General features: G+C 37.7%; 1 protein-coding gene across 5 annotated transcripts in view; it reads right to left on the minus strand.

Moving 5' to 3' along the window:
• Positions 1–15,963, minus strand: part of SLC25A21 (solute carrier family 25 member 21) — a 495,613-nt gene that overhangs the window by 123,089 nt on the left and 356,561 nt on the right. For 3 of the 5 annotated variants that reach the window (XM_522830.9, XM_009427709.5, XM_009427708.5), the window contains one exon: positions 11,939–12,022. The exons of the other annotated variants lie outside the window; for them this stretch is intronic. In XM_522830.9, coding sequence (XP_522830.2) covers positions 11,939–12,022 — 84 coding nt within the window. The remainder of the gene's footprint in view (positions 1–11,938; positions 12,023–15,963) is intronic. 5 annotated transcript variants of the gene reach the window in all.

The following is a 15,963-nucleotide window of genomic DNA, read 5'->3' on the forward strand; positions in this document are numbered from 1 at the left end:
GACCCTCTCAGTGCCATTCAGCATCATTTGCCAGCGGTGAAGTGCCCGAATCTAAAAACTACATGCCAAAATTTAATGCCTCACCTTCAGACACCTGCGTGGCCATGAAAATTATTCTATTGTATTCCTGAGATTGTTATAAAGATGTTACCCTTCTGGGGTTATAGATAAATTATCATGTTTAGAATCTTGGTCTTAATGATACCATGGGTGTCATAAATTTTCTTACTATCTGTTTTGATTTGATTACACATTTTTAAATATTAATATGTCCAGAATAGCTAAGTATATGAAACTAGTAATTATTCAATTAAATTCAGCAAACACAAATTGGGTGATGATTATATATGATTATATACAAAGAACTATGTGATACACTATAGGAGCCCCAAATATTATTTCATCAGAGTTCTACATATTTACATAACTATGAATAGTTACGAGTAATTGGCTACAATATAAGGTACTAAAAATAAAACTAGCTAACAATCATTATGTGTATATTTATATTCCATATATTAATACTGAGTGCTAGCAACACAATAAAGTAAGTATGGTTATTGTCTCCATATTACAAATGAGAAAACTGAAGTACAATGAGGTTAAATAATTTGTCCAAGGTCCCAAAACTTCCAAGTGGAATTCTAATCCAGGTCTCTTTGATCCACAAGGTAAGTGTTGTTACAGAGGAACAAAGTGCTATAAGAGAACAGAAGGAGGAAATTATTTCCCCTTTGGATGATGAGGGAAGGCATCAAAGAGAAAACAGTATACGAGCTGGGCATCTTTGGATGACCGGAATTTCCACAGGTGGATAAAAGGGAAAGGACATTCTTGGCTAATGAATATGCGTGAGAAATATGCACAGACAAATTGTTTCAGGAGTTATAATTGTGCCAGAAGGGCTGGAACATAAGAGGCATGTAATGATATTGGGTGAGATAAAGCCTGAAACATTCAAACCAGAGGGTAAAAATTTTTCCAACACTTACTGGCAAAATTTTATCATCATATAATATCTATGGATCAGGAACCTGTGCATTGCTTAGCTAGGTGCCTCTGGAATGCCAAACACTAGAAAGTTATTGAAATTTCTTCTTACTCATCACCCACATCCATTGTCAAATCATTGTAAAGAGTTTAATTATCAGCATTTTTTCTCTCTAATGAAGTAATATCTTACCTTACACTTGTCAGTATCTCAGATTCTGTGGAAAAAGATAGAAGGTCTGTGGCAGGCTCTGGGAGAACAGTTTGAAAACAGGGTTGTAGACAGAGCCAGTTCATGGGGTTAAGGGGTGAACAGGTAGTTAAGAAACATTTTTGAAATGTAACACATATTTTATTTTACACATGAAGCCAGGTCTCTAGTTATCAATATGTCTTATTGCTTAATGAGTTATATTGCAACATTCTTTTAATTTTGATTCCTTTACAAATAGTGTCAATCTCTGGAAATTTTATTATTTGAATTTCAAAATGTATGATGACCTGTTCACTGAAAATGTATAGAATACAAAATGGTACTTCTCCTTTTGGTTCTTGATTCTTCTAATATAGGACAGGTTTTATGTAAAAAAATTTAAAAAACTAATTCATTTAACAATAAACTCACAACCTCTCTTTAAGAGTTTCCAAAATGTATCTAACACTTTATCTCATTTTTTGTCATCACTGAGACTGTGACTATGTTAGATTTTTTGGTATCTTGTTTTCCTCTGAGTTCCACACAATGAGCTGTTTATCAGCAGGAAAACCAAGCCACTGTATAAGGCTGGCATTTTCTCTAGGATTAGGTGACTGTATCTTTACATACATTGTGATCATATGATGATTCTTCACTCCCATCTGACAATTCATCCAAGGAACATTGGTTAAATGCCTTATTTCATGTTTCATGAGGTTTTCCTGGTTATTACTAAATTCAACTTCAGTTAGGCCAAGACTCTAACAGGTGAAATAACCGAGTTAAGTTCACTCAGTGAGTCTTAACCTCACACTGTGTCTGGTAACTATTCTTTGGAGATGATTCTGTCCTAAGGACCGCAGGTCCAAACCTTGGTCTCATAGAATGATGGTGCCACATGTCAGAAGACATGTGTAATCTAATTTCATTTGCCTAAGACCTTTTTTAAACAAACAAACAAACAAACTAAACCTCTGCATTCTTTGAGTATTGATATCAAGATCAATTTTTCTGGGAATCCCACTAAACCCCTTTCTGCTGAAGTTTTCTTGTACATAGACCAGAAAAGTTGTCAGCAGTCATGCCATCCCTTTCCTTCCTCCCTAGATGAAATTTAGCCAACTGAGATGAGATATGTACAAGGCTTTGAACCCAAAGAGGGAATGGTGTAAATGTGAGGTGCTGCTTTTGTGATTGCTAGTACCACTCTTTTGTTATTGACAAAATAGGCAGCATATTAGAAGATGAGGAAGACACTGGATGAATCCTAGCCCCAACAAATACAGCTGTGGAATGTTGGGCAAGTCTCTTAACAACTCTTATTTGTTTCTTCACCAGAAAACTAGAACTGTACTCCTCATCCTCCTACCTGCTAGGGCTCTTATGAGTATCAAGGAGGTCATATACATGGACACGTTTCACAAACGATAAAGGACCAGAATGGTAACAGTGGTTTTGAATCTAATGACCATCATAACAATACTGTCAGAATCTTCTCCCTTCCTCCAATTCCAAACCACCTGGAAGACCAGCGGGAAAGGCAAAGCTAAAATCATGAAACCAGCCCAAAAATGCATGAAGTCATTGATGAAAATAAACTATGAACTCTTTTAACCTTGTCTACGTCAAATCATGCCTAAGTTTTTTTCTACAATAAGATAATCAGGTATGGGTAGAAGAGTGCTTTTAGGAAGTTCTCTTTTTCCATTTGATTCGAAAATGTTCGGTTTTGACGACCACTAGAAAAAGAATTTTGGTTTTGGTAAAGCCATACTTTCTCCGTAATGTGACTGTACTTCTAGCCCATAAGAAAGCCAGAATAAATTAAAAGTAAGGCCTAAAAATATTTCCAGTGGGATATCCCCCATTGGCTATGGAATCCCACCTTTCCCCTCCACCTTGATTAACACTCCACAAACATGGGGAATATCTGCTCAGGCTCTGAATTGAGACACCAACCCTCCTAGAAGACAACAATTTCCACTCAAACAACTGGTCCTCCTTGCCTTCTTGTCAGCACCACACGCTGAGGGAGGCTGTGTTTGGTCTCTTAATCAGGCCTTGCTGACGGGCTGACATCACTGCAAACGTTTTCACTTACTCTTTGGCAACAGTTAAATCCTTGCCAAAGGCCAGTCAGTAAGTCGGAAAGCGTTGTGAGAGAGAGGCTGGGGGAGTCGGAGTGTGAGTGTCAGCTAGCAGTCTGTGGTGATGACAGCAGGGAGATCTAGGAGCTGAAACCATTTTAAAGGTCACTCTGTGGCAGAACAAAAGACCTCTGATTTAGAAAAGGAAACAGAACTCTGGGCCATTGAAGCCCTGGGATGCCGCCCTCTGAGCACTCTGCAAATTCATCATCTGCTCCCTGATTGTGAAGACTGGGGAGGAACTGTTACTTTACAACCCAGTACAGCTTCCGCCAGCAACTGTGTGGCTTAGCAGTGGTACAGAATAATCTGGTAAGATAGAAATGCCAAATAATGTATCCATGGTCCAACTGCCTGTTGTTTTTAAAACTATTGAAATAAGTCACTGCCTGTTCTTCTTCGGTATTCTTTCTCCTTACCCTTCATCCTTTAATTTTCAAACTTGAATTGCTAAATAATCTAAATTTAAAGTTCTTAGCTACATAGCATAACGTTTCTGTAAAAAGAGATTACATATACTTGATGACTAAAAATTTATGAATATTCATATGTGGAAGCTAAAAAAGTTGATCTAATAGAAGCACAGAGTAGAATAATGGTTCCTAGAGGCTGGGAAAGGTAGTGAGAAGGGGAGAACAGTTAGAGGTGGATTAAAGGGCTGGGTGCAGTAGCTCACACCTGTAATCCCAGCACTTTGGGAGGCCGAGACAGATGGATCATTTGAGGTCAGGAGTTTGAGACCAGCTTGGCCAACATAGTGAAATCCTGTCTCTACTAAAGATATAAAAAATTAGCTGGGTGTGGTGGCGGGCACCTGTAATGCCAGCTACTCTGAGGCAGGAGAATTGCTTGAACCGGGGTGGGGGTGGGGGTGGAGGTTGCAGTGAGCTGAGATTGTGCCACTGCACTCCAGCCTGGGTGAGAGAGCTTTTTTAATTTATTTTTACTTTACTTTTATTTTATTTTTTAAAAAAGAGGTGGGTTAATGGGCACAAAATTACAGCTAAGTGGGATGAAAAATTCTAGTGCTCCATAGCACTGTAGGATGACTATAGCTAACAATAATATATTCTATACTTTCAGATAGCTAGGAGAGATGTTTAATGTTTCTAATACAAGAAATGATAAATGTTTGAGGTGATGGATCTGTTAATTACTTTGATTTCATCACCATACACTGCATGTATTGAAGTGTCACTATATACCCCATAAATCTGTACAACTATGTCAATTTAAAAAATCAATTAAAATGTATGAGTATGATATACTAAAGTTTACAAACCATTTTTAAAAGAAACACAGATTATTTAATAATAATAGTAGTATGTCCATGCCTGAATTAAGATAATCTCTTCTCACATTTTCTTTCCAAATCAGGAGAAGACTTGGAAGAAGAAAATGTCTTCAGCCTATGGAAGCCATATTCTAGACCTAGGTCCATTGCTTTTAAGGCATGCCAGATAAATTTGCTATAGTTTATTCTCCAAATTCTAACTTATTCTATTACTTTTTTCTTGTCCCCCAACCCCCAACCCCTTTTTTTCTAGCTAAAGAGGAAACTTGCTGCAGCATCATTAAAAAGCCAAGGCAGGCCATGGCTGAACTCTGGCAGTGTGGGAGCAAGAGCGGCTGGGACTCTCTGCTTTCCTTGTCATCACCACATAAAAACAAGGGAGCACTCGAGGGAGGTCCAGTGGGTACCAGGAAGGGCCTCTTTGCTAAAACAAAAAGAAGGAGAGTGAAGGCAGTCAAGGCACCACTCACGGAACTCATCACAGAAGTCATAGTGCACATTTGGTGCCTACCATAAAAGGAACTTGGGCAAACCAGGCTTACAAACTCAATCAACACCCAATAATCGACACAAAATGAATCTGCATGGCAGATTATCTGCTCAGGGGTCTGAGATGTAGATCTCATCTGAGCGAAGACTCAGCCAGATGTGAACTCCACCGGATCTGTAGTCTGATAAAAGCAACCAGCCCCAGGATCAGGCAACAGTGATGTCAGAACCATCCACTGCATTCCAGCTTGGCAATGCTGGGTGGATGAATTGGTCTCTGTTAGATGGTGCAGGAGAGTTGAGAGGGGAGAGAAAAAGCAGCAGCAACTACTGGGCTTCATGAAGTTGGAATTTTGTTAAGTTGGAAGTTTAGGAGGAGGATGATGATTGGTCAAATAATTAGATTCATGGCTGTGGGAAGAGTCAGCTCTTCCATTGTTTCTTCAAACCAATATCCCCCCACCCACACTTCCACATGAGGGTGAGGGACGGTTTCCAGAGACTACTTTGCTCAGGGGGTTTTCTACAGGGACAGGTCTTTCTATTTTCAGACAGCCTATTTTCATGGCTTTAAAACCACCCAGCCATGTTAGATTAGGTAAACCACTTTTTGAAAAGTAGACCCACTAAGACACTGAATTGAGCCAAACACCTTGGAGTCCACTGATAAAAAGAAAATGTCCAAATCTTACTAAGTTGTAGAGCTGTGGGCATCCCACTTCCTTTGTCTGTGTCACAAGCCACTCATTCCCCTTCTTAATGAAAACAAGAGGGAGTGATTATACCTCCTGGGGCTGTGCCATTTGTGCCGTCTGAAAGGCACTTAAATGAGTGGCACATTATCTCACACATCTGGAGTTTACCAAATTAGCCAATTATGCTCGAGCTCATAAAACGAGGCCTTAAATGTCATTTAACTAGAAAATATTATAATCACCAAGTGGTCTGATTGTAAGATGATACCTGGGGCAGCATCAGTGGTTACAGAAAACAAATCGTGAAACTAAACACAGTTCAAATGCCCCCCAAATGCAACCACATATTTTCTACAGCAATACTTTCTGAAGAATACCATATTTCTGAAGGCACCAGCAATCAACATGTTTCTCATTTGAAGCTAAGCTTAATCTGACCTAGTTGTTTCCTAGTTATTTGCCTTGAGCAAACCAATGCCCAAGAATTTTTCACATAAGAGAGCTAAGGAACAAACAGGATGAAAATCGACTGACTGAAAACCATGAACTTATCAGAAATACAGAGCTAATTATAAAGGATGGGGCAATGATTAGATTGAGTCTTGAGTTGCCAGAGCTTTGTAGTGCTGCCTCAGAATCACCAAGATTTGCTTGACTGAACATATACTAGTCTCAGAGCTTTCGTACATTACTTGAAGGAGGATCTAAAGCTGCTTTAAGTCGCTGTGTGATTTGAGGCTAGGAATATCAAAGACTTCAGAATGGCCATTTAAAGATTAGCCATTCACAGCCATTATTTCCATATTATCTTCTTTCCAGCCAATAAATAACAAAATTTGATCTTCAGTGAAAGATCAAATACAGTCTAACGGAGAAACCATGGTTATACCTGCGTGGCTTTGGGTAAGTTATTTAACTTCAGTTACCTTATACAAAACATGGGCATGAGGATTCTATGTTGTGTTAATAGTGCTGTGTTGATAAAAATTTATGCAAAAAAATTCTAGCATAGTTCATGGTACACTGAAGAAAATAAATATTAGTTTTATGTCTTTCTCTACCTACATCACCAGAGTATCCTGAGTTCTGTTTAACTCCTATTTTTGCCTTATTTCAGGAAGAATGGCCATTCAAGCACTTTCAGAGGAGACAGAGTGGTAGATGGGAAGACTGTTCTGGGTTTACACTGACATAATGTATAGTCCCCTCACCCACCTGTGAAGATTTCAATCACTCTTTTTAAAGGAATAACAAGTACAAAAGAGACTAGGCCAACTTTCATAAGATGCTCTGAGATAAAGGGGAAGTGAGGCGTGATGCATGGACACATGGTAAATAGAGATATCTGCCACTGTTTGCCAGGTGAGTTTACAAAACCAACCCTATTGGTTTTAAAGGCAGCTAATTAACTAGGCTGTATCTTTATGTCTTCTGGGCTCACTTTATTACAGTAGAGGGACCTATTAGTTTATTTCTGTCAAACCAGACACAGATGAAAAGTTGTGGTGATCATGAATGTACTCTCAACAGTGATATTTCTTTACTGCTTCATTTTCTATGAGTTCTCTCTTCTGTGTTACAGAAAACAGTGTCTTTTGTAAAAACTAGCTAAGTATGAGAATTCCATATAATAGAAATCCTTACTTGGAGTTTGGAATGCCTCTCTTTTTAAGCTTTAATCTCACTTCTGTAAAGCTGTGTTGAAAAACCATGTCTTTCATAAGACATGGTTTTTATTAAAAAGTACAATGTATTTACGCTTTTTAAGAAGAAAAAAATGTTAGAAACAGTAAAGGGATTTGGACTCATGTGGTTGAGCTATTGTCTCTTGAAAGCAAGTGAATTCTGAGCAGAGAGGTGAGGAATTGCATCTCTAAGAATGGTGGAGAGAACCATTTCATTTTCTTAATGCTGGGGAAATGGGAGATCTGTGCAGATTTTAAGTGTATTAACAGACTTTAATGTTTTTAAATAAAAGAAAAGGACAAGCTCTCAAAACCTTTAACTTGGAGGAGATAGGAAAAACCAGGAGAGGCGAATTCTCCTAATTATGTCAACAGTCAAAATTGACTAGTGCTATCTTCCCTGCAGGCCACAGGCCAAACTGGCCTCTATGCACCTGAGTAGGAAAGACATCTTTGAAAACGGAGTGACTCTAAAAACTAAATAAGAAAGTCAAAAGAACTTCTTTGACTAGGGAAAAAAATTAACACAACATGTGTTAAAAGGCTTTTGTCTTCTTTTCTTCTCTTTCGTTTCTTTTTTTGTTTTTTCTTTCGTTTAACCCAGGGCTATGAAATGCTCTTGCTCTGTATAAAAAATAACAGGGAGCTTTTTATTTTGTATTTTAAAAAATATTTCCATCTCTAAGACTAGAGCTCTTTGGCTTTTGGCTAACAGCATGTCCAGATCTAAAGGCATCACAGGAAGAATGTCAATTTGCTCTAGAAGCAATTATACATACAGTATAGAAAAAGGCCAATTCCACTATGTAAGGACCACACATACTGTATGTTTGTTATATTATTTGATATCAAAGCAGAAGCAGAAACATCAAATTCTTCCCAAAACACACATGAATTAAAGATCTTGGCTAAGGAACTGCCACGTCCAATTCAGGGATATCTGTTACAGCTTACAGATCTCAGTAATGCTGACATTACTGTTTTGCAGCAAAGGGATACTTTCATTGGCTATGTAATAAACTATGATTTTCTTAACTTTCTTGTCATAATATAAAGGTTTATATTATCAACGTAGGGCATTTAGGTACCACATCACCAGAGTAATAGCTAAGAACTTGTTGACTTTTGTCACTAGGTGACCTCAAAATATTTAATCAAGCATCAAGATCATTATCATAACTTCAGAGAGGTTAGTCTATAGAAGAGTTATCATCTCTGTTTCATTTTGCATCATTATGATGTTCGTGTGATGACTTCCATTCATTTGTTTAGCATACTTACTGAGTGTCTCTACTCAGTGCCAAACACAAGTATAAGGAATACAGAGCTAATTGGGACATGACCCTTAGGAAATATATTCTTGGGGTGGGAAAGGGGAGATAGAAAATGAGCTTCACAAACCAGGATGGTGCATGCTATATTTTATATAGCATATGTAGAGAAAGAAAAGAGTGGGGGAAATAATTCAGCATATGATAGAGAAAAGAGGGTCAGGGAGGGTGAAATATGAAGTCACTTTTAAATGAAGAGGGATAGTTTCTAGGGGAGGTTTGGGGATAGGGTCCTTCAGGAATAAGGAAGAGCATGGTAAAGCCCTGAGGATGTGAGAGACCAGAGTGTGGCAAACCATCTGCTATTCCTAGAGCAGATCTGAGTATGAAGAAGGATCATGCCACAGAAGCTCTGCACACCATGACAAGAATCTTGAACTCCATACCATGAGGTATATTTTTATATATTTCCCAAATACTCTGAAGATAAAATAATTAAAACAGTATGATGCTGATATAGCTACAGATAGATGAATGAATGAAACAGAATAGGAAATGGAGAATCAAAATGGAAAATTAGAGGGTATATGTGTAGAAGTTTAATATGTGAAAAAGGCAGCAGCATTGGCTGTGTGTGGTGGCTCACACCTGTAATCCTAGCACTTTGGGAGGCCGAGGAGGGTGGATCACTTGAGGTCAGGAGTTTGAGACCAGCCTGGCCAACACGGTGAGGCCCCATCTCTACTAAAAATAAAATAACTAGCCAGGTGTGGTGGTGGGCACCTGTAATCCCAGCTATTTTGGGAGGCTAAGGCAGGAGAATTGCTTGAATCCAGGAGGCAGAGGTTGCAGTGAGCGGAGATTGTGCCATTGCACTCCAGCCTGCGTAACAGAGTGAGAGTCCGTCTCAAAAAAAACCCCCAAAGCAAAACAAAACAAAAAAAGGCAGCATTTCCAATTAGTGAGTAAAGGATAGATTTTTCAGCAAGTGGTGTTTGGACAATTGACTGACCATTTCAAAATGAAATTTAATTTCTATATACCACACTGCACATTAAAAAATTATCAGCTGGATTAAAAATTGTAATGTAAAAAACTACCAGAAGAAATGTTTATAATCTTGGGGTTAGAGAATTTTTTTTAATGTGACATCATTAGATATCAGGATGGAAAAGATAGATAATATAAAATCACAATCTTTAAAAATCACAAATTTCTGAAAGGTATAAGACATTATAGTTGTAAGACAAATGACAAGTTGGAAAAATTGTTTACAACCTACATAATAGTCAAAGGATTAGTATCTATAATACATAAGTACCTACAAATTAAAAAATCTAATCTAAGAGAAATGGGTAAAGGATACAAAATAGGCAATTCACAAAAGAAATGATACCTAATGATATGAAAGTATGCTCAATTCCAGTAACATTCAAAGGAATACACTTAGGACAGTTGTGTTTTTCATCTGTCAGATGGTAAACAGGAGATACATGTCAGTGACAGATATACCAAATAATGATTTATAATGTATTTGAGAGTGTGTGAAGAAATAAGAACTTTCAAATCTTAAGGGTATAAAATCAGTACATACTTTTTGGAAGGTAATTTGTCAACATCTGTTATATAAAACATGCATATCATTTGATCCTGTAAGTCCATAGCTAGCAATGTACTTTACTGTACCAATATATTAAAACTATAAAAATATATAAAAGTTATGTAAATATATATCAATATATACTATATATTAAAATATATAGATACACACAAATGTGCAAAGATAGTATGAAAATATTTATTGCACTATTGTTTATAATAGCAAGAATTTGGAAGCAACCTAAAGGTCTACCATAGAGATTAATTTAATAAATTGCAACATATAGATAAAATAAATTACTATGTTGTTAAAGAGAATATACTGGCATGGAAAGATATCCATAATACAAGTTTAACTGAAATAAATGATTAGCAGAATAGTATTTATAGTGCAACCTGGCAAGACAGGTAGTGATCTACAGCAGTTAAGAGCGTGGGCTTTAGGGTCAAGCAGACCTAGATTTGATTCCCAGCTCCACTACTCACCAGAAATGTGAAACTTACTAACTTCTCTGAGTCTTCTTTATCTGTCCAACTGGAATGGAACCCAACAGAACCTACATCATAAAGTTGTAAGAAGAATCCCTACTACATAATAGAAGCTAAATATATACTAATTATTATTACTGTTACATTTTTGAAAGATTATTATTTTCAATGAATTTTCTTATAAAAACAATTTCCAAAAGCAAATATAATATTCTTTGAAAAATTATACTGGATAGTTAAAACAATTTTTTTTATTATGCTTCAAATTCTGGGATACATGTGCAGAACGTGCAGGTTTGTTACACATGCCATGGTGGTTTGCTGCACCCATCAGCCAGTCATCTACATTAGGTATTTCTCCTAATGCTATCCCTCCCCTGGCCCCTCGCTTCCAACAGACACACGCACACATATGTTTACTGGATATGGTTTTTAACTGAATCTACACATTGAAGATAATTTTAGCCTATGTAAACAAATATTCTATTTATTTGATCATTTAATAGATCAGATAATTAATCGGACGCATCAATTTTTTTTTTCTTAAAGACAGTCTTGCTGTCACCCAGGCTGGAGTGCAGTGGCGCAATCCTAACTCACTGCAACTTCCACCTCTCAGGCTCAAGCTAATCCTCCCACCTAAGCCTCCCAAGTAGCTGGAACTACAGGTGTGAGTCACTGCTCCCAGCCTTGATGCATCAATTTTTGATACAGATCTGTTTTATTTGTATATTCATAAACTAGAGTGTGAACGGGGAATGAATTTGGACATTGTATTACAGTACCAAAATAAAGAACTATTGAGTTTAGATAGCCTCAGTCATAGAAACTTTAAACAGCCCTAGTGGCATAAATTAAGAATTGTCCTCTAGTCATTAAACTAGTTATTAATATCTTCTTGTGGTAGTTTCCATTATATATACATCCAGTTTTCAATCACATTATTAGGAAAAACATAACAAAGTAGAAAGGTACCCTTTTAAGTATTTTGCCCCTAGTAAGACTAGGAAAATAAACCATTCGAAATGAGAAAACATGTTAAGTAGAAACATATTAAAATGGCTATATGAAGAATATACATACCCTTCCATTTGGAAAATCATTCGAAAGCTGTCTACCAAGCTTTTATAACTGTTTGGATCGGTTGCACATCTCTGAATCTGAAACCTAGAAGCAAAATCAAACCAAAAATTCTAAGTTAAAGATTTTGCCAAATGGCTTTTCTCATTTTTTAAAGTCTTAGAAACTCAGCTTTTCAGATTAATCTAGACTATTCTGCTTTGGTATGGATTTTATTCATTTATTAGCCTTATACAATCTTTACCTTATTTTCATAGTCTTTAAAATTACATTTCTCTGTAATTTAATGAAATCTATAGAAAAAAATGTATTTTCATCTATTTCTTAGCCAGGCAGATTTGCCCTGAGGCATTTGTGCTTTTTCCTTTTGTGAAAAGCATACACAGATATCGTAGATTGTTTTAATGTAGAATTCAGAATTCTGAAGATGCATATGAAAAAAAGTCAGTAGTGCTATTTCTTATCTTAATAGGTCTTCCTTGATGGCAATTTAGTACGAAGGTTAAAAATACAGAGTAGCCTAATATTCAGAATCTACAAGGAACTGAAACAAATTTACAAGAAAATACCAAACAACCCCATCAAAAAGTGGGCAAAGGATACGAACAGACACTTCTCAAAAGAAGACATTTAAGTGGCCAACAAACATGAAAAAATCCTCATCATCACTAGTCAATAGAGAAATGCAAATCGAAACCACAATGAGATACCATTTTATGCTAGTTAGAATGGCAACTAATAAAAAGTCAGCAAACAACAGATGCTGGTGAGACTGTGGAGAAATAGGAACGCTTTTACACTGTTGGTGGGAGTGTAAATTAGTTCAACCATTGTGGAAGACAGTGTGGCGATTCCTCAAGGATCTAGAACCAGAAATACCATTTGACCCAGCAATCCCATTACCGGGTATATACCCAAAGGATTAGAAATCATTCTACTATAAAGACACATGCACTTGTGTGTTTATTGCAGCACTATTTACAATAGCAAAGACTTGGAACCAACCCAAATGCCCATCAATGATAGACTGGATTAAGAAAATGTGGCACATATACACCATGGAATACTATGCAGCAATAAAAAAGAATGAGTTCACGTCCTTTGCAGGGACATGGATGAAGCTGGAAGCCATCATTCTCAGCAAACTAATGCAGGAACAGAAAACCAAACACTGCATGTTCTCACTCATAAGTGGGAGTTGAACAACGAGAACACATGGACACAGGGAGGAAAACATCACACACCAGGGCCTGTCGGCAGCTGTGGGGAAAGGGGAGAGAAAGCATTAGGACAAATAACTAATGAATGTGGGGCTTAAAACCTGTAAGACGGGTTGATAGGTGCGGCAAACCACCACGGTGCACGTGTACCTATGCAACAAATCTGCACGTTCTGCATATGTATCCTGGAACTTAAAGTAAAAAAAAAAATACAGAGTAGCTAATAGGGCCTAATATTAATCCTGATTGTAAATTTGGAATTCATTCTGGCAGGCAGGAGTCTGCATTTGAAGCAAGAGGTGGGGTTGTATATTGAGGTTGTATTACTCTACAGTTTACTATCGCTACTTGGTGATGGAACAAGGTTGATCATTCTGGGTAGTTCAGGCTACCCGGATCTTCACAGAAGCATAGTGCCCTGCATATAATTAGAGCTCAATAAACACGTGTCCCATTTTTGAAAGGTAAATTCTTTTTTCTTCTTTTTGCATATGATTATGCATCCTTGAACTCTTAGCCCTCCAAATGTGGAAGTTTCCAGTACTAGGGTCTTATCTTTTTCTTTTGTATTTGCTCTGGAGTTTGTTTCTAAAGAGGTTTATAACAAGTACTCTCATTTCTCCCGTACTGAGTTGTTCTCTATACTTTGGGTTCTTTACCCTGCCTATTCCTTGTGCTTTACTTTATTGTTCCTGTTGTAAGTTAGGGCTCTTGTTCCTTCTGTGGCAGGGAATTCCCTCCACAATTTTACCTGCTTTTTAAAAAGAACTTTTCAAAACACTTCTGATATTATTTAGTTCAAAAATGCTTTTCTTAGATTGTTGTCTTGATGATATGAACACAACGTCTACTTCTAAGAATAATATATTTTATAGTTCTAGGCCTCACAGAATTATGCTACAAACTGACACATATCAGACAGAAGAATGAGTGTACTGCTTTGACTGAAGCAGTTGGGCATATGGGCAGAGTGAGTGTGGTATAATACTGAAAAGCAAAGCAAGTCTGGAATTACATTTAGTTTTGTAAAGTGGAAAGTTGCTAGATGTGTTTGTGAAGAAGTACTGAACAGTACCGTGAAGAATTCTGTGAACAGTACTGTTCAGAGAAGTGGGAGTTCAGTCTTCCAGCAGAGTTCTTTGCAATAAAAATCTCTAAATGAGTATCTATTGACCAACTGGATGGATTAGAAAGGGAGTATGGCAGGGAGAACAGTTAGGAAGGAGATACAATAGACTGGGTGAGAAATAATGGTGCTAGAATATAAATAAAGGTGACAGGAATATAACAAAAGGGGCAAGCTTGTTGGGTAGTCCTTTTTCTCCTTAATTTTTAAAAATGACACATTTAACATATTCTCCTCTTTTTTTTTTGTTTGTTTTTTTTTGAGACAAGGTCTTGCTCTGTCCCCAGGGTGGAGTGCAGTGGTGCGATCACAGCTCATTGCATCTTCAAACTCCTAGGCTCAACCTCAAGGGATCTTCCCACCTCAGCCTCCCGAGCTGGGACTACAGGCATGCACCATCATGCCTAGCTAATTTAAAAAAAATTTTTTTGTAGAGGTGGCGTCTCCCCTTCTTGCCCAGGCTGGTATGGAACTTCTGGGCTCAAGCAATCCTCCCGCCTCAGTCTCCCAAAGTGCTGGGATTGCAGGCATGAGCCACTACCCCTAGACAACAAATCACTTTGAAACATACAGAGCAATTTCCAAAATACGACTTTGGTTCAGTTCAAATAAGAATCTTCATTTCTGTATTTGCATATTTGTAACCTATATTCATTGTTGAGTATAAAATCCTTTCTTACATCTAGTGGGAAAAACCAAGACTGTTCTCTAACTGTTCTTTAAAAAAATATTCAAAATAGTTTTATATATTATGAAAGTATTATATAAGCATAGATGCTTTTCATAATATCCGTAATAAGCTTTAATTAAGTTCATTTATCTCAGCAAATTTCTTTCTAGATGCATTTTCCCAAATTACCAAATATTTTCTTAATGTGTGCCATATGATTTAAGATGCTACAGGTTTTACAAAAACCCAGGGTATTACCTTCAACCTCAAGAAGCACAAGAAAGAAATATGAAAAAAAAACCTATATATTAAGGAAATATGCAAAATGTGAAGTAGCATCGGCACTGGGTTGTCCAGGTGTTCACGAGGGGAGCAATTACTGCTTTCTGCAGAGGGTCAGCAAGGGTTTCAGGGAAGAGAAGGATCTGAGCTGACTCCTCGTGGGAGTCAGAGAGTAAATCAGGAGGAAGCATTTCAGGTGGGGAGATGACACGAACAATGACCAGTGAGGGAAAGCTGTCCTTTCTAATGGGGAAGCGAACACCACAGCCGCCTACCCCGTTTCCTTTGGGAAAATGTTACAGTACTCTGCTTGCTGCATGCACTTGGTTGCTCAGGGTGCATGGAGACCTGAAGTGGTTTGGTAGAAGGTATACAGGAGCTGAAGTCAAAGCCCAGTATAAAGCACTTGACCTTTTCTGCTGCTCAGCTCAGCACTTCAGCTACCTCAGGATGGCCACTGCACAATTGCATGGCCCTGGTTCCAGATGGGCCTGTGAACAAGTCAGCAGATGGGCCAGGCAAGCACGTCCTATGTCTAGATATAAGGAAAGCCTTAGCCTTTCCTTCCCTTCTGTGGTCAGAGACCTCAGCTTTGCCTGTGATGTCTGCATGCTCAGGTAATTCCCAGGTGGGTTTTCTGACAGCTTGTGCAAACGTGTATACAGAGTATGATGATTTCACAAGTCTAGGCACTTCACTCACTAGTTGCAATTTCTTTTTCTCTTTGCAG

The sequence above is a fragment of the Pan troglodytes genome, chromosome 15, assembly GCF_028858775.2.
Source record: "Pan troglodytes isolate AG18354 chromosome 15, NHGRI_mPanTro3-v2.0_pri, whole genome shotgun sequence".
NCBI classification, from domain to species: domain Eukaryota; kingdom Metazoa; phylum Chordata; class Mammalia; order Primates; family Hominidae; genus Pan; species Pan troglodytes.